The sequence below is a fragment of the Chroicocephalus ridibundus genome, chromosome 2 (genome assembly GCF_963924245.1).
Source record: "Chroicocephalus ridibundus chromosome 2, bChrRid1.1, whole genome shotgun sequence".
NCBI classification, from domain to species: domain Eukaryota; kingdom Metazoa; phylum Chordata; class Aves; order Charadriiformes; family Laridae; genus Chroicocephalus; species Chroicocephalus ridibundus.
Genome location: NC_086285.1, coordinates 10310383 through 10334820, shown reverse-complemented (window position 1 = coordinate 10334820; position 24438 = coordinate 10310383). Strand labels below are relative to the sequence as shown.

At 53.0% G+C, this 24438-nt stretch overlaps 1 protein-coding gene across 1 annotated transcript; it reads left to right on the top strand.

Annotated features, from left to right (window-relative positions):
- Window positions 1–12842: 12842 nt before the first annotated feature.
- MNX1 (motor neuron and pancreas homeobox 1) lies at window positions 12843–16066 on the top strand. The gene is made up of 3 exons (XM_063323859.1): window positions 12843–13461; window positions 15486–15646; window positions 15734–16066. Exons 1-3 carry the CDS (start codon window positions 12843–12845, stop codon window positions 16064–16066), a joined length of 1113 nt encoding a protein of 370 aa, XP_063179929.1.
- Window positions 16067–24438: the final 8372 nt, after the last annotated feature.

The following is a 24438-nucleotide window of genomic DNA, read 5'->3' as shown; positions in this document are numbered from 1 at the left end:
TGTGCACAGAAAATTCATCAAAGCAGAGGCAGTTGCCACCACGCTGACCATGTTGTCCTTTTGTCTCTTTAGACCCTGTTGTGTCCCCTTTACAGACATCTGCTCTTCCCCGTCTTTGGCAGTTTCTGGGCCGGGAGAGACCGTGTAGGTGTGTGTTTGCTCAGCACCAAACACTGCAGAGTCCTGGTCCACCACGGGAGCTCCCAGACCTGATGGAGCACAGTAGCTGCTCCTACTGCCGACAAGAGTTTGTAACGGAGAAGTCTGTTGGTTTCTTTTAATGAGAGAGTAATTTCTGTTGACATTGGTTGGTCTAAATGTCAGTATCACAGTATCATCCTCATTTTGCAGCACTTATTTCACATGGTCATGAGATGATAACAATGTCCACTTAATCTTGCATGGAAATTTCCTTTCAGTGTCCATTGGTCTCCACTGATTTATGTGGACACTGCTTTCTTGTGTCACTGTGAACTGCTCTCCATAGATTTTCTGTGTCATTGATTTGCCATCATCTCCACAATCCAATACAATTTCCCTCCACTTGCATTTGATAGTCTCATGTTGACACCAAAGACCTGCATCACTAATATTGTATTAACATCATTCTGACACGGGAACAAATCCTCACGCTAATGCTGATGATAACTGACCATAATGCGGTTACCAGTAATTTGCTTCCAGAGGATTCGGTCTTTGGACTTGACATCCAGACATCCTCTCCGAAGGGTTTCTGTTGATCATACCCTGCGATGCAACTTCCTCTCTAAACGAGTAATAATAACTGCATAAACGAGTAATAATAACTGCAATACTGATAACTTGATAGATTGGATTTTCAAAGACCTTTGCAAGCAAATATTTAATTCTCACAACAACCCAGGCGAGAAATAAACTTCCCATCCCATATAAGAATAAGCTGGAGAGTTTTTTAAGTTTGCTATATGAAAAAACAGTAGACGATCCTTGGAGTAAGCAATAGCCCAAGGGCTATGTGAGTTATGTGGGAGACTTAGAGTCCGTCCGCTCCTCTACCTGACCCAGACAGGCTCCAGATGGCGGCCCTGACCTGTTGGCCGTTCCCCATTCAAAGATCTCATTTTTTTGTTACAGCCAGAAATTCTGGCTCAGACCCTAGCAATCTCTCTCGACAAAATTTAATCAGTACTGATATGTTCCCATGAAAAGTTTCAGTTTCAATAAATCAGCATTTTCCAAGAAAAAAACATCTGGTTGGAAAACTCCCAGCCCACTCACATCTCTGCTATCAGCTACAGAAAGTCAATATTATTCTCCATCATCAGGACCGCCTCTACACTCCAATTTTTTAAGAAAGAGAAACTAAGGTCCCGATAAAGGATATGATTTTTTTCACAAGTCCCTGAATGATTGAAGACCCCAGCAATTTCATAGGACGCCTGTTCCAAAGTCACTTGTAAGCTGTTGAAAATCCCACCCCAAATCTACCATTTTGAAGACAGTTCGATTTTTAAAGTCCAGGGTTAAAAAACACAGCAAAAGCTAGACAAAAGCTTATTCAAGACCACACAGCAGGATCACACTATCCGCACTGTGATGAGAAGAGAAAGTTTTGGACGCTCTTCTCGCCAAGGCATGGGTAGGGCAGCAAACCCAGGCTCTTTGCAAGCCACGCGGGTGGAGGCGGCCCTTTTTACCCCTTAATAGCCATATATGTCACCTCACCACAGTTCAACTCGTTTCCCAAAATAATTTGAAATGCCTGAAGCCACAGCAGGACCCCTGCCACAAGGAGACATTGGGGCCATCACCCACAGGTGCATTTTAGCAAACTTCGTTGAGAAGGTTCTTCCAAGCTCAGCCGGCAGAAGCTATGGATGAATCCACTCCTCTGTATATGGTCCATTAGCAGAAGACCCAAAGTAGCCCAGTACTAACCTCCAGTAGCAAATCTGCCATACTCATATCCAACTGGGAAATCTGGGGGAAAACAAAAGGATTTCTGGAGTTGCCCACACCCCTGTTCTACCTACTGAACCAAGCAACGTATTCAGCAGAGAGCTTTAGGAAAGCTCAGTATTGAATTGTCATTTTGTCAATAAAATGTCATTTCATCAATGGTACATCCAGGTGGCCAAATGTTTCTGCATAATTAATTCAAGTGATGCATTAAGGAATGTTATACACAATATTAATCAAAAAGTACTGTCAATATAAGGACCATATATAAACCCAGCAAAGAAAACTACAAACCTGTTTGAAAGCTAGGCTCTTTTTTCCAAGATGATCCTTCAATCTAGGGACATGTGGATTCATGCAATTAAGAAAATAGCATGATGGTCTGTGGAAATATATTATTTCCTTCCCTAAACCATTTCCTTATCAGCAGGGCGTTACTAGGACCTGAGCTTAAAATGTACCGTTCGATACACAGGGATCACTGAGATCATCAAGGAAGCAGGATTTGTGGTTCTTGGGGAATTCTACACTTCTGATATTTGGTTTTGTTCTGACTAAAAAGAAATCGCAAAACATTGTAAAACTTTCTGAGAAACTACGGCTTTGAAAATATGCTGTCAAGTCAACTAAAAGTATTTTCTTGCAGTTTGGATTAAAATGCTTTGCTGTGTAAAATTTTTTTACAAAGCCAGTTCTGCAATGAAAAGGAGAGTATTTAATCCCAGGACTGTCAGAAACTCCCCTCTGAGCGATTGCTGAGGGGCAGCCGATCACGCCGGGGGTTGGCCACCGCTGACCTCTCCCTCTCGACACTGACGTCCTCCTTGCGTGGCTCCCTCCAGATGCTGCCTCCCACTTCTCCGCTACCCCTCCCCAACCCCGCAGCGCAGACCCGGACCCCCATCCTCATCCTCCCAGTGCCTCCTCGCCTCCCACCACCCTCTCTCTCCTCCCAGCTTTAGCATCTCCGGCTCTGCAGTCCCCCCACCTGCCTCCATCACGTCCGGCTCTGAATTTCCCTGCAAGCCCTCGTTGCAGGTGTGGTACCCAGGGTGCGCGGTGAGCATCACTCACCCGGCTCCTTCCTCACTCGCCTCGGCCCGTTTCCCTCGCTGCGGTTGGGTCTGACACCTCGCTTCTCCGGGACTGGCTGCTGCAGCCCGCGGGAGGCAGAAAAAGCGATGACAGGGAGGGAATTCCTGCTGAGTTCCCAACCCGGGTTGTCTCCGGAGCAGAGGCAATCCCTGGGAAATGCGGCGAAGGAGGCTGCGTATCTCGTGGAGGAGCCGCTTCCTAAAGTTTTATGATTTGGGCAAAGGCTGGGTGTGTGGGATCGATGACAGGAGGTGTCCCCCATGCCAGGGGGGCCTGACCTGAACCAGCTGCGGCTGTAAATCACGGCTTGATGGGAGTGCAAACACCCACCCTGGAAAGCCTTTGAGCCGGGCGAAACAATGCCATTATTTCTTAACCTGGCTCTTAGAGATGGCTGAGGCATTTTTGCTGACTTAAAAAAAAAAAAAAATAAAAATAAAAAGCAGGCATGTATTTTAGCTCAGGAATTTCAGCCCGCATGGATCAAATGTGGTGAAATTAGAAGCAAGTAAGAACAGGTCTTAGAAGGGGTGTTTTTTTGGGCATATTTACTCACAGGCAAAATCAGCGGCTCTGCCAGTGGCAGCAATAATTCCGGCAGGGGAAATACAGTGTCGCTCCCGCCCCTTAGGGAGACGCCGTGGTACAAGGCTCAAGGGAAAAATGCAGCAGCATCGACGGGAACTGTGTTGGATTTTATATCGACAACACACCTGTATATCTTCAGAATATTTTCCATCATTTTATTTGCACGAGTCATTCTCCCACGTAAATATCTCCGCTGTAATCAGCAGAGCTGCACGAGCAAAGAAAATTAGCTCTGCTCTTAAAATCAAGCATTTCATATTGAAGTTAATAATATGAACTCTAAATTATTTTTTAGCCTTCTATAAACAAGATCACGCTGTAGAAATTTTAATCAGAGATGTTATTAATTCCATTACCTTCTTGTAATTGTTTCCTATCCTTAACATGGGAAAACCGATGCTACAAAGTGCTACCTGTCCCCAGAAAATGATAGGTGCCACAATGAGTTGCCACGTTCTGCGCAAATAAGCCAGTAAAGCAAAGAAACCGCTTAGATTTATCTATTTTATTTGTGTTTGATATTTTCAGTGTGTCTGCATTTTAAATGTATTTTAATGTAAAGGTTAATGGAGTTTTAATAAAGGGCAGATGGCCACTCTAATTGCAGAACACCCAGCATACTCTTTTAAAAACCTCTTTAGCTGGCTAGACAGATATTAATAATTCTGAATGCCATTAGAAAAAGCAGAGGTTTGAATCAAATGATTCTTCAAAGTTAAATTTATTATTCAACCAAAACTGCAATCATTGCATACATTTTGCAAAGAAAAATTGTATTATCAATATATTTCCCATCAAGTGATCCTGTGAACTGTGAATTATCTATTATCTATAGCTAAATTATATATACGGAAGCACCAAATGTTGAACTTCCTATTATATATTGTTTTTTTAATCCAGATGTCAACTTCCAGCCTTTTTTTTTTTTAAACTCTCTAAACATCTCGCTAGCCGCACAGTCTCCTCCCTGCTTCACTAATTTGATTTTTTTTTTTTTTTGGCAAGAGCGTGATTCCCGGGTCACATAGCATTATGTATGCTAATCCCTGGTATGTGTCTTAAAAAAAAAAAAAAAGAAAGAAAAAAAGGAAATAAAAAGCATGAGCTATTTTGTACTAGGCCCCGTGCCAAGCGGAGCCTCCTGCCTCCAGAAAATAGGGTGAAAGCAGGCTGTTTCTATGAATATCTTCAGAGCAGCCAGTTCACGGGGAGCGGAAGGTGGATAAATGCCACAAGGGAATGAGGAAGCCCCAGGTACAAATCCCATGGGTTTTATCACCAAAATAATTTGATTCTTTGAGCGCTCAGGCGCTTCAGAGTCCCAATTAAATCCTCGGGAGCTCTGGTGCGAATCTGAAGTCACAGCAGAATAACGGTGTGTTTCAGGTGTAACACCTGCAATAGCTTAAACTGGACAGCAATTTTCTGCTTTGGAAATAATGTCTATTAACCTCTTCCTGCCCCCACTGCGGACCCCTCCGCACGAGCCCGTGTACGCCATAACCATCGCCGAAACCCTCTGAAATTAGCAGTTACGTTAACAAGGTTTTGAAATATTGGCTGGAAGGCAGTTTGGGGCTCTACAATGGAAGAGAAGTAAGTTTTATATCATTTTATGAATGGACATTAATCAATGCTATATCACAATGAGAGTCTTACGGAATCACATATTACAATCTCCTAAATCGCACGAGGAACTCGCCGTGATTAATGTTGCTACAACGACATTTGATACAATTAATAGCGGGAGCGGTTCACGTTTAGGTTTTACCACATTAGGTGCTTTTTCTGAGCCCGCTGTGGATGAGAGAGACCTTTGGAGCCCAGGCCAAGAAACAATAGTATTTATCACATTATTAATCTGCCCTTATGATTCATCTTTTATCCTTCCTGACATTTATGTTGTTCCTCTGACATGCACACCGGAGGCCCAAACAGTCCTGGAGCTGAACAATGTGAAGGCGAAGGAAATCTTCATGTGTCTCCTGGAGAGGTGTCAGGTATCACGCTTCCCATCCACATGGATCTGTTATTTCTCCAAATAATTCCTCTAAAATCAATTGCAAGATGCTTTGCCCTGTTGGAGAGGAGTCCCATGGGGGCAGGGCTGGGGACTGAGGTTGGCACCACCTGAATCTCAGAAGTTCAAGGCAGCCTCCAAGATCTACAGACCAAAGAAACTCCTGGGACACTCCTATTTGGAGGAACCAGTGAGACAAGGTAAGTTGGGGACGGCAAAGAGCAACTCTGCCTGCCACAGGGATGACTCTGAGACCAGCTTTTCTCTGCCCAAGCCCACAGCTGTCAGGGAGAGGTTCAGCATCACCCCAGACATGAGTGGGAGGTGACTTCTCAGTCCCAGGTGTTCAAGCACAAGTCAGTGAAGGGCCACCCTGGAAGCCCATTGGGATGAAGGATGTCCCAGGTACCTGTGTACAGACACAGTATCTGAGACATGCAGCCCTCACAGTGTCCTTCACGTGCTGGGTGTAGGATGGGGTTGGACCTCTTGGACCAGGCAGGAGGCATCAGATGAAAGATGGTGAACCAGGACACCTGGAGAGTTTGTGTCCATCTGCACCAAGGGGGAGCCCCAGGGGGAAGGGGGGCAGGGAATGAAGACAATGTTTGTTCCCCGCACTCCCACGCTGTCACAGCCCAGCCACCCCTGCCTGTCCCTCTCAGCGCTTCTGCCAGCCACTACCCTGGAGCCAGCCTGCTGCTGGGGCGCTGCTCCCTCAGCCTTGTGCATGTTCAGGGGCCCCCGGTGGGCTTGTCGTGTCCCCCCCATGCCTTGCAGCCTGGGGACAGAGCCAGCCCAGCTCACGGAGAAGGTGGGACTGCGTAGAGTTGTTGGCTGCTCTGGGAGGGGGGCTACACCGGGGGCAGGATGCCCCACGTTGCCCACCCTGTCTTTTAGGGCAGTTCTTGGGGGTCTTCCCCACAGGGGAGAGGGGACCAGAGAAGGTGAAAGAGCACCAGGCCCCCCATCTGCTTCTGATACAGGAGAGACACGCATGTTCCCCTCTGTCCTGCATAGGCAGTGCTGGGGCGGGCCATGGGGGGGGCACACAGACCACCCCTACCAGGAGGGGGATGGTTATTTATTACCCCATTATATGTATTTAATAACTATTTAATACAGAACCACAGAATGGTCGGGGTTGGAAGGGACCTCTGGAGATCCTCTGGTCCAACCCCCTGCCAGAGCAGGGTCACCCAGAGCAGGTTGCACAGGAACGCGTCCAGGCGGGTTTGGAATGTCTCCGGAGACGGAGACTCCACCACCTCTCTGGGCAGCCTGTGCCAGGGCTCTGCCACCCTCAGGGTAAAGAAGTTCCTCCTCATGTTTAGGTGGAACCTCCTATGTTCAAGTTTGTGCCCGTTACCTCTTGTCCTGTCCCCGGGCACCACTGAAAAGAGCCTGGCCCCATCCTCCTGACACCCACCCTTGCAGTATTTATAAGCGTTGATAAGGTCCCCCCTCAGCCGTCTTTTTTCCAGACTGAAGAGACCCAAATTCCTCAGCCTTTCCTCACGAGAGAGGCGTTCCAGTCCCCTCATCATCTTGGTAGCCCTTTGCTGCACCCTCTCCAGCAGTTCCCTGTCCCAAATACCCCGTTATTCCCTCTCTAGTCCCCAGCACAGGCTCCTGCCGGGGACAGGCAGCGGGGGGGGTCCCAGCGCAGCCCCTCGCCTGCTGCGCCTGCACTGGGGAGGGGGGGGGCTGCGCAGGGGAGGGTTTGCGGGGGGAGCCCCAAAAGCGTTTCGCAGCCCCCGTGGCACCCCGGGGCTGTGCTGGGGGGGCGGAGAGGGGACCAAACCAGACCAAACCAAACCAAACCAAACCACGCAGCTTTTCTCCAAAACCGCACGGTTTGTCCTTAACCCTCCGTTTCTTTGCGGCGCCGGCGGAAGAAGCGATTTTCGGGCACCTGCGCGGCGCGCAGCCACCGCGGCCGGGTCTCCGCGGAGCGCGGAGGGGCAGCGGTGCCGCCAGTCCCAAGCGCGTACAATACCCGCGGTGTTCCCAAATGATGCATTTAGCCAGATGTTTAAGACGTATGAGAGAAGAGTAGTTAAAACCCACATTATATAGTTCTGCCTAGTCTAAAATTGCATGCGCTGACCCATATATTTTAAACTGTAAACGGACTCCAGTCATTTAAAATATTGCAACGTCGATAGGACTAATTAATTGGAAATAAGAAACGAAAGAATACAATTAAACGAGGAGAGAATCATTTTCTAATTTAATAGCGGGACATTTATAAAGATCACAAGCTAAAAGGCATCGAATGATCCTATCGACGGAGCGTTAAATCAGCGCAGCTTGGGGGGGGGGGGAGACACGGACACGGCCCCCCCCTCCTGCGGGAGGCCATTCCCACCTCGGCCCCCGCGCAGACCCGCACCCGCGGAAACCCCGCGCCGGCGGCACAGCGGCAGCTCCCCGTCTGCGCCGTGCCCTCAAATATTGTGATATTTTATTAGCCCCCATTTCCTAACAGTAATTTATTGCGATAAAACAGACACCCGAGGTCCTCTTAAATTGTCTTTTCATAATGAATAAATTTAAACTGGCTAATTAATATATAAACTAACCCAATTTGTCAGGTTGATTTGTATTTTAGTTAATTGTGAAAGTAATTACCACATGGGCAAATTAACAGCTTTCTGGAAATGACCAAGGCAGGGTTTTTATTTCCTTCCTGGGTGAAGAAAATTCATTTTTCCCAGCTCTTGATGTGATGAATAAAAGTCATAAATCTGGGTGATTGGTGCAGGCAGAGTCTAAATGGCTTCATATTTCATTTTAGGTTTAATAGAAATATTCATGCTCTGTTTTAATGAAATTAAATTGAAGGGGGGTGGACTGAGAGGCTGTCGGTCGGGGCTTAAAGAGGCAGCGCACATTTGGTGGGCTTTTTGTTGTTTTCCTGCGGATGAGCCAAAACTGCCAAGCTTTCGTTATTCCAGACGAACCGCGCCTGATGCGGGGATTCGCAGCAGGAGTGGAATTAAACGTAAAATTTTTGCTTGACGTTGTCTAAAGAGAGAGAAAGTCTAACGAGAAGCAAAACTTTGGAAGATGGTTTGTAGGAAAAAGAAAAAAAAAAAAAAAAGGAGGGAAAAAGTATCCCGGCCACCTAATGCAGGGACGGCTTTTTCCCCGAATGCGGGGATTTAGGGTAAAGAAAGGTTTTTAGCAGCCCGTTTACAGACCGGCCCTTCTCTCCAGGACTGACACCTTGGAGTGCATTAAACGCCTTTTTCCCGGGAGGGGACGTGCAGAGACGACCCCCCCGAGCAGCCAGGGCGCTGGCGGGGACCCAGCCGCCTTTGTGACCGGAGCTCTCCCGGGACCCCCATCTCCTTTCCCGGCGGAAAGAAAAAAGTTTGACAGCGCATAGGCGTTTTCCGAGTACCTGAGGCTGGTTATGCCAACCCGAGTACCCGGAGGGGCTTGTTTTCTCCCCAGAAGAGCCGGCACCCACCTCCATGCCTGGGGCACCCCCCCGCCTGGGACCGGCCCCCCAGGCCCGGGAGCGGCCCCGGTGCGGGAGCCGCCCCCGCAGCCGGAGCCGCTCCGTAATGGATCTGATCTGTGACTTGTTGATTTCCCCTGAGCAAATAAGGCTTTGATGCAGTCCCGGCGAGAGTGGTTAGCTGATGAATTGACAAAAACTAATCAGCTTTATTGGGAAACAGGTTAAGGGCAGCAGAGTGTCAATAATTCTCCGCCTGACCCCCTCATCCATTAAGAGAGGCAGGCTGATTAGACCGAGAAGACCCTGTGCTTTTTGCACTGAAATTGCTTTCATAAACTCACCATTATTAGCAGTCAATGCAAGCGGCTAATTTAGAGGAGACATCCCGAGGATGTCACATTTATCAGGGAGGTTTATGTATCATTATCTCATTTACAGAATGTCGCAGTGTAATATGTGTTTTTGGCAATAACGCTGGCCCCGCGCCTGAGGTTCGTAACGGCTTCGGAGAGACCGACCGGCGTAGGGACACCGGGGTGGGGGGGTTTAATACGGAGGAATTAAGACACCCCCCCACCGCAGGGCTCCGGGCGTTCCGCCGTTCCCACCGGGAACCGCGGCCGCCCGGGGTTCACTCCACGCCGCCCCCTGCGTGCACCCACCCCCTCCCGGCTTTTCAAAAGGCGAGATAGGCATCTGTTTGCCCACGGCCGGGGGAGCGGGGGCTCTGCTGAAAGGGGACCACCCGGAGGTGTCGGGGGTAGCGCGGTCCTTGCGCTATCTCCGCTAAGATAACCGCGCATTGTTGGCTCCCGGGCAATATACTGGATCAACACAGGTGCGGGAGCCGCGGGGAGTTCAGCCGTCCCGGATGCCCTGCGGCACCTGGAGAGGGGGAGGGAACACGCGGAACGGAGCGGGGAGGGAAGAAATAATCATAATAATAATAACAAAAGAACAAAACAAAAAAAAGGTGAAGATAATGAAAAATGAAAAAAGAAGATAAAATAAAAAGAAAAAAGGAAGGGGAATAAAAAAGAAAAGACGGAGAAAAAAATTGTATTCTATTTTTAAAAAAATTTTTAAAAAATTGAAAATCGAAATCTTTCTCTGAGCACTGAATATTCCCCCTCGGGCGGGAGGGCAGCCTGGGAGCGATGAGGAGGGTTAAGACGAGCGGCCCCGGCGGCGGGGGAGCCGGGCTGGCCCCGCTGGGCTGCTGCCGAAGGGCGGCGGGGGCGGATGGAGGACCCCGGCCGCCGCGCAGCCGCTCGGGGCCGGCTCGCTGCTGAGCTGAAGGTCTCCGGTCGCTGTGGGAGGGGGGCTTCTCCAAACGCACGTCCATCAGCCAAACGATGCCTGCATTTGGAAGCGCGGGGTGGCCGGACGGGGGGACGGGCCTGAGCCCGCCCCGGGAGGCGGTGATGGACCGAGGCCGGGGGGGGGGATGCGATGCGGCCCCGGCCCTTGCCCCCCACCAGACGACCGCGCTTTCGCCCCATCACCGCCTGGAGAAACGTTCACGGCATCGGCCACCCTGGCCGGCCACCTCGTCCGGCATCGCCCCCGGCCACCCGTCCCCACCCGTGCGGGGGACAGCCACACGCAGCCCTGCGCTCCCGGCTCCCCGCTTACACGGGGTGATTTCCCCTGCAGCTCCGCTCCCTCCTCCACAAAACTGCACCCAGAAGGGGCCCAAAGCGGTCTCCGTATGTGCGGAACGACCCGCGCCCGGGGCGCGCCCGCGCAGCCCCGGCACCGCCGGCCCGGGCACCGGGAGCTGGTACAGGCTCTGCCCGGTGACAGCCGCGCCCCCGTTTCCAGCGGGCTGGACATCCCCGTGCCAATAGTGCATTGAAGGAAGGTGACCCTCGGCCCTGCCGGGATGCGGGGATGGAGGAGGCGGGTGCGGGTCCAATACCCGCGCCCCGGCCTCCGGAGTCGGTCATGGGGACAAGCCCCTGTTGGTGACACTGGCTGCCGTGGGACTGCCCCACGCGTGGGGCCCAAGGGGAATCGTAGTTCCAGCTGGGAGCCTCGGCGGAGGGCTGCCATCCCCGGGGCGGCCGCCGCGTTCCCCGGTCCCGGGCCCTGGGGCTGCCCCGGCCCCTGGCAGCCCGACGGTGGCCGGGGAAAACCCAAGCGGTTCATAAAAACGATCCTGGGATTCGGCGTCCCCCTCTCCTCCCCCGGTGCGCGGGGGCCTGCTGTGTCTCCGGGGTCCCCGCAGCGTGTGCGGGCTGCGCCCGGCTGCGTGTAGGGGTTCCCTGTGCGGGTGTTCTCTGGGTGCGGGTGTTCTCTGGGTGCGGGTGGCTCCTCTGGGCCACGCGTGTGCGTGTGTGCGGTCGTGCCTCGGCTGTACAGGTGCGTCTGTGTGTCTGCCGTGCTTGTGTCGGCGTGTCTGTCCTGGTCGTGTCTGGGTGTCTGCTGTGGTTGTGTCTGTGTGTCTGCTGTGGTTGTGTCTGTGTGTCTGCTGTGCTTATGTCTGTCCCTTCTTGTGCCTGTCCGTCTGCTGTGTGCGAGTGAGTGTGTCCGGCGGCTCCAATCAGGGAGGTCAAGGAAAAAACAGTCGGTGCAGGAGAGGAGGGGAGTCTCGGGGCACAGAGCAAAGGGTGCGTGTCCGTGTGTCTGTCTCTGTGTGCACACACGCCCCGCAGAGGTGCTCCGGGCCTTCTGCCCACGGACCCGTGGCAAGAAGGGAACGAGGAGCGAAGTTGTCGCATATTTTCTTTGCCGTGTTGCATTCCGGTTTTATTTAGTTTTCCCTCTTTCTCCCTTTCTTTTCCCCTTTTCCTCCCTCCTTTTCATTGCTCTTATTTTTCCCACCCCAGGGCCCGGGGTGGGGGGGCGGGCAGCACACTTTTGTCACGGTGACACCGGCAGCCCCGGGGGCTCAAGCCCCGCCGCCCCCCGTGTGCGAACCGGCTCCTCCCGCGGGGGTGTGACACGGCGGCGGGGCCGCGACACGGGCGCTTCCCGCATCCGAGCGCCTTCTCCCGGGGGCCGGCAAAGGCTGTCCGAGGGGAGAGCGTGTTTACCTTGGCAGCGCTCCGCGCCGCAGCCTGACCTTCCCCTCACACCGCCTCTGCGGAGTCCCCGCCGCCCCCCCCCGGGGAAACGGGACCCCGGCGAAGGAGCGACCCCTCGCCCCGCGCTTTCCCGTTTCTGTCCGGGCCTGTTTGCCGTAGATAAGCGGGTCTAATAACACTGTTGACAAACCCGGGGGTTGGTGGCAGGCGTGACTCCCTGACCCGCAGGTGTTTATTCTTTCCGACTCGTTAAAAAGCGGCCGGCGGCGCGTTTACGGCAAATATTTGCCGTGCGCGGGAAGGGTGGTGGGACGCGGTCACCGAATACGCGGCGGGAACCGCCGCCGGGTGTGTGTGTGTGTGTGTGTCGGCCCCGCGGAGAGGAGCCGGACACCCGACTGTCCCCATGTGTGTCCCCCCCCGCGTTAACCCCCCGCCCCTCCGGAGTCCCCGGGGGTGGGAGGGAGGGGGCGGGACTCTCCGCCGTGACAGGTGGGCGGCGGGGCCAATGGCGGGCGAGGCCGCAGCCCGGCCGGCCCAATGGGGAGCCGCCTGCGGCCCTTGAAGGGGCGCGCCGGGGAGCGGGGCCGCACTGCCGCCCGCCGCCGCCGGGAGACACGGCCGGCCCGGGGCCGCCCGAACCGCCGCCGTTCCCCCTCCCCCCTTCCCTTCCCCCGTTCCCCAGCCCGCCGGCGCTCCCATGGAAAAATCCAAAAATTTCCGCATCGACGCGCTGCTGGCTGTCGACCCCCCCAAGGCGGCGGCGGCGGGGCAGAGCGCGCCGCTGGCCCTGGTCACCTCGCTGGGCGGCGGCGGCGGCAGCAGCAGCAGCGGGAGCGGCAGCCCCCCGTCCTCCTCCTCCTCCTCTTCATCCTCCTCTTCATCCTCCTCCTCCTCCGAGCATCCCGCCGGCGGCCCCGCCGACTGCCTGCGCACCGACAGCCCCTCTCCGCCGCGCCTCCTGGCCGCCCACTGCGCCCTGGTCCCCAAACCGGGCTTTTTGCCCGGTACCGGCGCCGGTCCCCACCCGCATCACCACGCCTCGGCAGCCGGCATGGCCCTGGGACTGCACCCCGCGGCGCCCGGCGGGCCGGGCATGCCGGCGCAGGCGGCCCTCTACGGGCACCCGGTGTACGGGTACTCGGCGCTGGGCGGGCAGCACCCGGCTCTCTCCTACTCGTACTCGCAAGTGCAGGGAGCGCACCCGTCCCACCCCGCCGCCGACCCCATCAAGCTCAGCGCCGGCACCTTCCAGCTGGACCAGTGGCTGCGGGCCTCCACGGCCGGCATGATCCTGCCCAAAATGCCCGACTTCAACTGTGAGTATTCGCCTCCCTCTGCCCCGCCGGACGCGTCCCCTCCGTCCCCCGTTCCCGGTGCAAGGGGCCTTCCGGGAGCCGTCTCCTCCCTAGAGGGAAGAAGCACCCCCCTGCTGCCCCCCGTGTCAATGAGCTGGGGATTTAAACAGGCGGTGACTTTGTAATTTTTAATTTTAATTTTTATGAGAAGGAGGAAACAGCGATCCGCCACGGGAAGCGGGGATGTGTGGGTCGCCTCGCCGTTCCCGGACCCGCACAGCCTGGTTTTTCACGGCAGATTAAATAGGAAGGTGGCGAATCCGTTCCTGCCGTTGCGAACACCTTCTCCCACCGTTCACGGGGTGCAGAAGCCACCGGGGGTCGGAGGGGACAGGGCAGGAGCCGCCATAGTCTCCCCCAAAAAGCCGGTCTCGGTGTATCGCCCCCTCAAAAGCGGAGTGGCAGGTCCCATCGCCCAGCCACCCTCCTAATTTTATTTCTCATCGGAAATGGTTTTATAATAATTACGGCAGGCTCCTCTAGGCAAACGGGTGTAGAGAGGATCGGGGGTAGCAAAAAATGTGGGGTTCTGCGTTCCCTGGAGATAATGAACGGGGATGAAATAGAGTCGGAAGAGTTTAGGTTTGGGATTAGGGAGGCTGGAAATGCTGCATTAAGGCAGAGAATCCGCAGCCCCAGGGAAGGCGCGGTGCTGAGCGCTAGGCCTCACGGCGACGGGGACCTTTCGTGCATCTGTTTCAGGCAAAGATCATTTTCGGAGGTGTGAGCTCTCGGTGGGAACGGCCGATTTAACAATACCGGAGGTGTAGGTTTACGAAAATCACGCCAGGAAAAGAATTGCGATTTTTTTTTTAATTTTTTTTTTTTTCCTTCTCGTACTCTGCACACACATTCGCAGACAAAAATGTCCATTGTTTTCTCTCGAATTGGGGCTGTTTAAACTGGAACATTCAGGAAGGAAAAAAAAAAAAATTAGGAGAGCTGTCAGAGCTCTGCCCCTCAAACAAGGTGCGGGGAAATAAATAACCGGAGAGAAACCAGAATGGAGCCTCGGAAAATCGCACCGCAGTGAGAAAATCTCCTGGGCGCTGCTGTCCGGGAGCGGACACTGTCCTATTCTCTCCCTGCCCGCTTTAGCGAGCGGGCTCCAAACGCGGCCGGGAGCCGGAGCTGCCAATTCTTAGTTTGTTTGGGTGTTTGGGGTTTTTTTTGTTTTTTTTTTTCCTCCCCTAAACCAAATAAGCCAAAGTGCCAAAATGCTTCGAGAAATAAGCGGTAGTGGCCGCGACGCATCCCCGGGGGTGGCCGGGCCCCGCGAAGGGGCTCAGTACCCCCCGGTGCCCTCCCGCTGGCCCATCGCCGTCTCTATTTATTTTTTTTTTAATACAATCCTTTATTTTTATTATTATTCCTGAACGCGGAAACTACAGCGATTTTTTTTTGTTGTTTTTTTTTCATTCAAAGACAGTTTTTCGCCCCACGCTGCTGATTTATGCTCTGACGGCCGGCCGGTGCCCGGCGCTCCCAGCCCGCGGAGCGGCGCGGAGAGGCGCGGAGCAGCCCCCGGCCCGCCGGAGGGGTGCCCGCCTGCCATCCCCTTAATTAAAGCCGGAGGGCTGGGAGTGCGGCAGGTTTAACTAAGGCATTAAACGGAGCGAATTGCTGCTCCCCGGAGAGCCCGGTACCCCTTCGCCGCGACCCGTTTTATTGTCTCGCACTTGTTAGGCTCTTGGGAAATCAAGAGACATATTTTTTTTCTTTCTTTAAAAGATTTAATTTAATTTATTTTTTTTTTTTTACCCCTGTGGGGGATCCCTTGACACTGTGCAAGCCGAGAAATCCCGGAGCCGGAGGGGCTGGACGAGATCCCTCCCTGGGTCCGTGATCCGGTGGATAACTCTCCATCCTTGCCTCAATCTCCTCCTCCATCATCTTTCCTGCCTCCCCTCTTCCAGCCTCCGTCCCGGGGGGTGCCCGGCCGCGGCGTGGGGGGGCTCACCTCCGCCTCTCCTCTCCTTCCCCAGCCCAGGCGCAGTCCAACCTCCTGGGGAAGTGCCGCCGGCCCCGCACGGCCTTCACTAGCCAGCAGCTGCTGGAGCTGGAGCACCAGTTCAAGCTCAACAAGTACCTCTCCCGGCCAAAGCGCTTCGAGGTGGCCACGTCGCTGATGCTCACCGAGACGCAGGTGAGTCCCCCCGGCCCGGCGGGGGACGCTGCTGGGGATGGGGGGGCGATGGATGATGCAGCGTCTCTGTGTGTCCCCCCTCCCCAGGTGAAGATCTGGTTCCAGAACCGACGCATGAAGTGGAAGCGCAGCAAGAAGGCGAAGGAACAGGCAGCGCAGGAGGCCGAGAAGCAGAAGGGGGGCGGCGGGGAGGAGAAGGGGGATGAGGACCTGCTGCTGCCCGCCCCGGAGAAGAGCGGCGGGAGGAGGATGCGGGAGCTGCCCGACAGCGAGCCCGAGGACGAGGAAGAGGAGGAGGAGGAAGAGGAGGCGGCGGCGGCCGGGAGATGCTGCCCCTACCACTCCTCCGACTGCTCCGAGGCGGATGAAGAGGACACGCAGCCCCGGGCCCGGCACGGAGCCCCGGCACAGCCCCAGTGAGCCCCCCCCGCACGCTCCGCTCCCTCCAGCCGCGGGCTCTGCCCGTCCCCCCGGGGCTGGGGTGGGGGGTGGGGGAGCCCCGCTGCTCCCGGGCGGCACCGGCCCCGCTCCCCCCTTGTGCCGATTTCTCCCTGCTTTGGAGGGGGATGGAGAAGAGGATCCCTCGCACGCTGGGCAGGGAAGAGGATTTACGGTGAATACAGTGTTATTATTGACTGAAAATCAGACAAAACTTGAGTCGCCCCCCTCTCTCCCTCTCACCCCATCCCTGCTCCCTGGAAGCGTGCTCCTTTCGCTGACTATTGGAAATGTTTTGTTCTTACTATATATCGGGAAAACTGTTTATGTCATGAACGTTAAAACTGCTGGAAATCTCAATACTGTCTTTATTTTTGTATATTGTATTTATATAAAAAAAAAGTTACCTCTACTTATGCATGCTAAATTATTCCCCAGGCCCTCCCACCTGCGCGATGGGGTGGAAAATAAACGGCGTTTTGTACTTGAGATGTATGAGCGCTCTGTGCGGCGGGGAGCGGGGGGACACGCTGGGCTCTCCCGGGCCGGGGGCTCCCCGTGCTCTGGGCGGTGCCGAAGCGCCCGGGAAGAAGCGGGGAAGCGGATTTAATTCGGTGCCGCAGCCGTCGTGCAATATCTGACATCGAGAGGAGCTCCTCGGTACAGGGGAGGAATCAAGAAGAATTCCGCCCCCGCCCCGGGATCTGTTTTGCTACTTTCCAGGCCCCCTGGCAGCAGAGCTGTGTGTCCCACCGGGTACCCGGGAAGCGGCGGCGACCCAGGGCTGGAGGAGGGGACGGGACGGACACCCGTGCAGCCACGGCCCCCCCCGGGAGCCGGGGCGTAAGAAAGGAGGGAGCAGCGCTGGTTTCCAGGGGCGGTTCGGCGGGAGGAAAGGGGCGAGGGGCTCCGCGCCCGCCCCGGTACGGAGGAAAGGAGCCCCCCCCACACCCCCCACGGCCGCCCCGGCAGCGAAGCGCGGGCTTTTCGATAACTGCGGGATTTATCTCGCCAATAAATTTTGCAGATCAATTCATCCTTGTCACCGCAGCTCTTCCCCAAATCAATTATAGCGAATTTAAATATAATCACTGGCTCATCCCCACCAGCTCGGGGCCACGTCTGGCAATTCATCCCCGCTAATGAATTACTACGGCGCGGCGAAGCTCCCGCTCCCGCGTAGGGCCGCGTATGGGGGGGGGGGGACACGGACGGAGGGACCCGCCGGAGCCTGCAGTCCCCGGGTCCCCGCATCCCCCCGCATCCCAGGGGCCGCCGCTCCCCCGTAAATCCCCGGAGGATGAAGAGCTCCGAAATAAGGAGTGTTCCCACTCTTGTAAAAATAAAAAAAGCGCGATTTTTTACAACCTCGCGTTAACCTTTCACATGAGAGCAGCGTGGCCCCTCCAAACGGCCGCTGTAGCAACCCGTGCTGTACAGCACAGGCTGGCGGACACATGACACTATGGCATGAGATGACACGAGGGAAAAGAGTTGTCCATCGCGGAGAGCTTCGGGCGGCGCGGCTGGAGGTGGCATTTCGGGACGATGCAGTTTTAGGTGTCAGTTCAGCGGCCCGGCACACCCAGCGCGCCGAGGGGATACGCCGTAAATCAGACACGTTCACGGTGTAAATCATAAATTTGGATGGATCCCACATGCCAGAAAACTTAGCTCGGGTTAAACTTGATTTGGGCTTGATCGATCCCTTCCCCCCCCGCCCCCCGCAAGCAAAAAATCATGTCTGGGGTTCTGACTTAAATTTGTAAACGATTTCCCTTCGGCCACAGGTTAAGGAGATAGAAAAAATGAAAGCTTTAGTCGCCCTGCGATTTTCCACGCCGCTGGCTGCGGCTGCAGCTTCGTGGGTGAACCGCCGCGCAACGGCCGCGCAGGGCCGCGCAACGCCCGCGCAGCACCACGGCGGCTCCTCCGCCCTACACCCGGCGGCGCCTCCGAGTTACCTCCAGCGGCATTTACCTCCTCTTTACACCTTAAAATATCTGAACTACATCAATATCCGGAGGACGCATCGTTATCTTAAAAAAGTTAGCGACACATAAAATAATAAAAAAATCAAGAGGTGGCTGAGATCACGCACCCCCCCAAAAAAAAAAAAAGAAAGATACTCCCTCAGCCATTCATTTTCAATTAAGTACCAGCTAATTAAACTGGCAGACGTGCTCCTTTGGGCCAGAAATGTGCTGTACGCCCAAGAGGTGTGTGTCCAAACGTGTCTCGGCCCTATGAAAAATGGCCTTGCGGGGTACAGGCAACTATTCACGGACTCTGTATCAAAGTCCTACCGGTGTATTGTGTCTGTCTCAATAAAATTAATCTCTTTAAAGCCCAGCGTCTCACAAGAATACCTTCAGTGTTCCAGACTACAAGGGCAAATATGTTTTTCAGATTCTGTTTTTATGGACGGATTAAAGTTTATTTTCCATAATAGGGCACCTAATAAAACTCATAAAGCTCTGTCAGTCTTACAGCTGGTGGCCTCATTTAACACTTTCACTTCGTAAATCATTTTACAACTTACCAGGTGTTTCCAAAACTGAAAGGAGAGGAGGGGGGAAGAGAGCAAGGCGGGGGGGAGAAATTAAAATCACTTAAAATATAGATACGGTCCTTTGGCGGTGGGTGCGTTTGCATTGTCGCTTGGAAGGGCTTCAAAGAAGGTGTCGATCCCAACGGGGGAGAAAAGCCTTTTAATCAGGATTTCCCACGCTCTTTTGAAGTCAGGACCCTCGTCCCCACGTGCAGCGCAATCAAAGGCTCAGGGTGATTAGCGGGAGCCCGGTAAGGTGGGCGACACGCTCCGCGCTCCCCTCCGCGCCCCCTCCCGGCCCGGGGCGGTGGGTGTCCCCTCCGGCGGGTGGGCGCCCCCCGGAGGATGGGTGTCCCCCGGGGAGGGGGGTGTCCCCGGAGGATGGGTGTCCCGGGGTTCCCCCCGGCCGGGCAGCATCCAAGGTGCCCCGTTATCTCCCGCCGCCCCAGGTCAGCCACAGGCCGGGCTGGGGACGGAGGGGACGCGCTCTCCGGCTGAGCATCGCCCTGGGATCCCCCCTGCACCCACCCCCGGGGTGCCCCATTGGTGTTGGTGGGGTGGCTTTGCCTCGAAACCCAGGGCAGGCAGGGCTAGCAAGGCTTTAATCTAACCCCCCATTTATAATTTCATGATTGGGTCGGTTCCCTCCCCCAGACACAGTAGGTAACAAGCCTCTTAAAACTTTCATTGCTGTACTTGAGAAGTGGTAAGTATGAACATGGACCTTTGCAAGACATTTTGCTTTAAAAAGCAACATGGTTTAGGCATGGATGTCATTAACTGGCAATTTCATAAGCATTAAGTGCTAAAACAAAAGAACCAAAATAGGATCCATATGTTCCAGGTAAACCTGCTAAAAGTCTTTCAAATGGGAAACCATAAATATATAATCCCCCTCAAACTCTCCACGAAACTGCTGGGAATGAAAAACTTCACTAGCAGAAAGCCTATTGATTATTTCTGAAGTCCAAACCGTTACGCTCATCCAAAACTGAGGGAGTAACGTCAGCTTTTTCTCTAGTTCTCAGGGAGTCCCTGTCCCACGTTCCCTCCTCCTCCTCCCCTTATCCCCCTTCCCTTTGTGCCCCCCGGGCTGGCAGCAGAAGGGACAGAAATGGGAAGGTTACATGCCCACCGTTCCCCCAGTGACTACGAGTGGCTGCTTCGGACTCATGAATCCTTCCCGCCATGGATTAAATGAGGTGGTTTTGTCTTTTCTGGGACTTTTTGCTTATTTTTCTTGCCCCGAGGAGTGAAGGGTCTTGTAACGTCTCCCCCAAAGAATCCTCTTCAAGGATGGTGGGCCCAGGAGTTATTTACTGTCTTGCTCTCCCCACTCTGAGGACTGAAGAGCTTTAATTTAACTGAAGTCCTGGGGCTCTCCCTGTTTGGAAATGGAAGTGCCTGCACGGAAATGGGATCACCTGCAATGTGTAGGAGGTCAGAGTGGTCATCTAGTAGTCTTTCTCTGATCACGAGCTACTATCAAAATTTGGTTTTCGGCTTCCTTTTGGAAAAGAAACAAGTTTTGCTGAGTTAAATCTAACTGGGCTGGTCTCTATAATCGGTAGATGAGAAGAATGATGCCCCTTTCCTCTTGTAAAACCAGCAGAGCCAGTGGCTTGCAATGAATTGTGTAGCTGGAAGGCTTAGCTCCATTTTACGGCTTGCAGGACATTCGTAAGCAGATCACAATTTCCTCTAATTAATCCATTATTTGAAATTATTATTCACAGGACTTCTGCTAATGTTCTTGGCTGATGGTAGCTTTTGGCAGGTGGGAGTTGTGTCTGAAGAAGGAGCACAGATGGACAATGCAGAAGCCTACAATTCGGCTGCCTCCCCTCTTCCCGCACAGAGGAGACAGGGACGGAGAATTCCTGTGCCCATCCAGCCCCGCTGGGCTGTGGGTACCATTTATTTCCATAAATACAAACGAAAGGCAGCCAGCATGGATTTAAACCTGGGGATGGGGCAGGAGAACGATCCCGATTCAGTACAACATCTCAAGGGATGGGGCAGATTGTCCATCGCTTGGTATCCCTGGATGCCCTTTCTGGAAAGTACGTGAAAGCCAAGCACAAGCCGCTGAGCCACCTCCGGTGCTAATTTCTGCAGTGTAATCGCGGCTGGCGATGCGCAGAGGTCTGCAGAGACGATCTAATGATTCTTTCTGGACTTCAACATGATGAATCTATAAAGCATGTATTGCTGTAGCAGCTAGGTGCAATTTTAGAAATGTTAATGAGTAATTACATAAAGGTTGTCCACAGTCATTGATGTTAATCACTGTTCTTTTGCCAGGGATAATTAAGATGACACTTCAGCAGCGTCAGCCAGTGGTTCCTGCTGTCTCTGCTGCCTCCTTCTCCCCTCCCAGCTCCTGCTGTGGCTCTCACCCTCCTTCAGGGATCTTCTTGACTACCTTCATCGCTCCCTCCCACACTCTTAGCCCCCCAACTTCTCCGAAGGGCCTGACTGACTGTGGGCTGAGGATTTTTAAGCTATATATGAGCATTTCACACAGTCTTGAGAGGGTGAGCTGAGGGTACCGGGAGAAGCAGGTTCAGGTGATGCGAGACAGTGATCTGCTGCCTCCGTGGTCCTGCCCAGAGCATCATGGCACTTGGCTCCGTTCTGAAGGTAATTTGCTTTGACAACGTGTGCAGGTTACTTCACCTTTCTTCGTCCTTCACCTCATGAAACAGCTGGTCTTCCCACCCTTTTTGCCTTTTCGTGTGTCTTAGAAACCTCCGATGAAGTGATCATGGCCAGTGTTAATGGCTACAGAGGAGCTGGAATAACAAGTTGTGTAAGTATATAAAAGTTATAAATTTTATGCACATTTTCACTCTTCAGCCCGCCATCAGATGCTGTTCAGTGTAACGCAGGTTTTAGGTGATGCAAAGCTCATGAAGGAGGTTTTAGCAGAGGGGGGAGATCCTGTCTGTGCCACTGAAACGGGTGGCTGGGTTGGGCTGTGAGTTCAGCTCGCGCCTCTCCCGCAGATTTCCCGGGTAAATGAGCGAAACCAGCGTGCTGGTTCCCTGGCTGTAGGACAGCAAGGGGGGGAGTGTGTGACCTCTTCACCCGCAGGGATCACAGCGTCACGTTGAGATGGGAAGGCCAACTTAGGTGTCTAAAGTTGGATCACTCATGGAGAGAAGGAGCTCCCAGCAGCCTCCACCATGCACCATGAAAAAGATCTCTTCTGGTAACTCTGGAGGTGCCCAGAGAGGACACCTCTCTCATTAGTACGGTTCCTCATGGGTGCTCTTTGCTTTGGGGATGGGAAGAAGAAAGCTCTTTCATCAGCTAAGGATGGCAAGATACCTGAAACCCCCACTCCTTTATTCTTCCAGACTTTCATCTTTAGGACTGATAAATACATCCAGAGGTTGGATTTGAGGGTCGATTTTAGCAGCAGAGGAATATGGGATAACGTTGAAAAAGTTTAACGTGTTCTTCTGCAAAACCTGTTAATCCTGTGCCTCTGACAGCTCCGCGCCAGCCCTGCGTAGCCCTGGCCCCTCCCTGGAGGAGGCCATTTCAGGGAAAGTTTTACTCACCATCCATGAGGGTGTCAAAACCCTGTCTGGGAATAAAGATTTGCTCCTCCAGCCCTCAGCAGCCTGAAGGCCCCTTTAAACTCACAAGGTTGGTGTAACGTTTCACAAAAGAAGGGCAGCCCGAAAAACACCGATGGGTCTAGTGTCCCTCCAGATCCGATTCTCACGTGGCTTTCAGACCACAGATGAGAAAACCCAACCGATTCAAAACCCACAGCAGCTTTCCAGCCTACCTACTGCCTGCTGCTCGAGCTCTGAAGCGCTGGTGAAGAGCTCCCCGGAGCCTCCCTCGACAGCCTTTATCATCGTAGGAAACGCTGACGATTCGCAATTGCTGTGCCTGCCTTTCTGCACTGCTTCCTAGTCTCTGCCAGACAGCACCTGCAGAACAAAAACCTTCAAGAGACCAACAGACTTATTTTCAAACCATTTAGTTAGGGAAATTTGGAAAGTAAACACCACCTAGTTAAGTTTTAAGGGTGAACTGAACTACAGAGTAAGGAAAAAAAAAACCCCTCCATCCAGAATCTATAGCTTTGGCTGAGGAGGAGAGATGGTTTTGTGAATAAGATGCAAGCCCAGAAAATCCAATCAAGATGACTTATTGTTCCCCAAGGTGACACCGAGCATATCTCAGCTTATTGTCTCTATACTGGAAAAATGTGTTGCTCCATCCCCAGACTGTAACTGAAGGTGGTTCCCGCTGTGGGCTTCGTTGCCTCCTAACAATATTCCCTGTTATTTCGCGCCAGGGCCGTGTGTGCCTGCATGCCCAAGAGAGATTTGAGGGTCCGCTTACCGACTGAACGGTAAAAAGGTCCATAATGGAATTTTTAATGAAAAATGTGTCATGCTTGGAAATCTTTCACTTACGAAAATGAAACAACCATTTCACTGTTACTGACAAAAGGCTTTAAAGGAACCATTCAAAAAAGGTCTCTATTTGTAAGTTGTACTCTATTTCATTCTAGCTACGTCATTTTTTAACGTATTCACTTTAAAGCTCTCCGTTTGCACAAAGTGAGCTCGTTTTGGTGCCTGAACCGTATTGTCCTAGGACACCAGTTTTAAGGAATTTTTGGTGCCAGCTGGCTCTCCCTAAGCTTATTCTTGACAGATGCTCATTTCATTTCCTTAAAGCTTTATTAGGGAAACCACGTGATATCCGATTCCGAATTGTGCATGCATTTAAATTAGCGGAAGGCTACTGGAATTAGTTTTAAAGCAAGGCTGCAGGTTGCACCAGAATTTGAGGACAGCAGGGCTGGTTTATACGGGCAGCTGTGATGTCCGTGCCTGCGGGCCTCACGGTAAACTAAGCTTTACTGGAGGGCGAAGGAAAGTTCCTCCAGGAGATGAAATCACAAAAAGTGGCATATGGTAAAAGAGTCATATCTCTCCCTCCAATTTCCTGAAATCCATCCAGCCCAAAAAGTCTAGGGTAAAACTTACACCCCGCCCTTGGAAAAGCGACCCTACGAATCAAATTGTCTCCTGAAAACAAAAGTGCTTCACCTACTGCAGGAAAAAAAAAAAAAATCACGTATTGGTTCTCGCACACACGGGATATAGCCGGGCACTAAGCTGCTATTGCACTCAACGCACCAAAAAACGTGAGTATTAGAGCTGCCACTCGTGTATTTATTAAGCTGAAAGCACTGTCACGCACATTTAGCACCGCGCTGCTCCCGGGCTGGAAGTTTTCACGTGCAAAGTTCACCCATAAGAACAATGCGAATGAAACGATCCCAGATGTGCTTTAAGCACGGTATTGGGTTGCACACCTTCGCCAGCGCCAGGGAGGGCAGACCCGCTTGCATCTGCGCTTTTCCGAGCGCCGCTGATATCAACTCCTCATCCCCAGCGTGCAGGACAATGGAAAAACGTCAAGTTAAAAAAAAAAAAGCCCTGCAGATACTTGGCCCATTCAGGTGCGGTGCTAAAACCCTGCCAAAAGGACTCGTGTATGATTTATCAGCATAACACTCCGGCCAAAGCTAAAAACCAGACTTTGCTGCCCTGTTAATTTTGATACAGAAAACAGAGAAAGTTTAAAACATCACTGTCCAGGTTAAAAGAAAACAAAAATTGAAACCCGTGATAATAGCTATAAGAGGATAGTGCTGTTTAAAGGGGGAATTGAAATCTTCTGCTATATAGCTAAAAAAAAATAAAATCAAACATCCAGCTTTTAGTTAGGTGCATCTAAAGCAAATCATACTATATTTTCCACG

Bases quoted from the DNA above. Each gene is read 5' to 3' on its own strand.
- MNX1 (XM_063323859.1), top strand. From the start codon at position 12,843: ATGGAAAAATCCAAAAATTTCCGCATCGACGCGCTGCTGGCTGTCGAC. The intron at 13,462-15,485 runs GTGAGTATTCGC...CTCCTTCCCCAG, and splicing joins CAAAATGCCCGACTTCAACT to CCCAGGCGCAGTCCAACCTC. The intron at 15,647-15,733 runs GTGAGTCCCCCC...CCCCCTCCCCAG, and splicing joins TGATGCTCACCGAGACGCAG to GTGAAGATCTGGTTCCAGAA.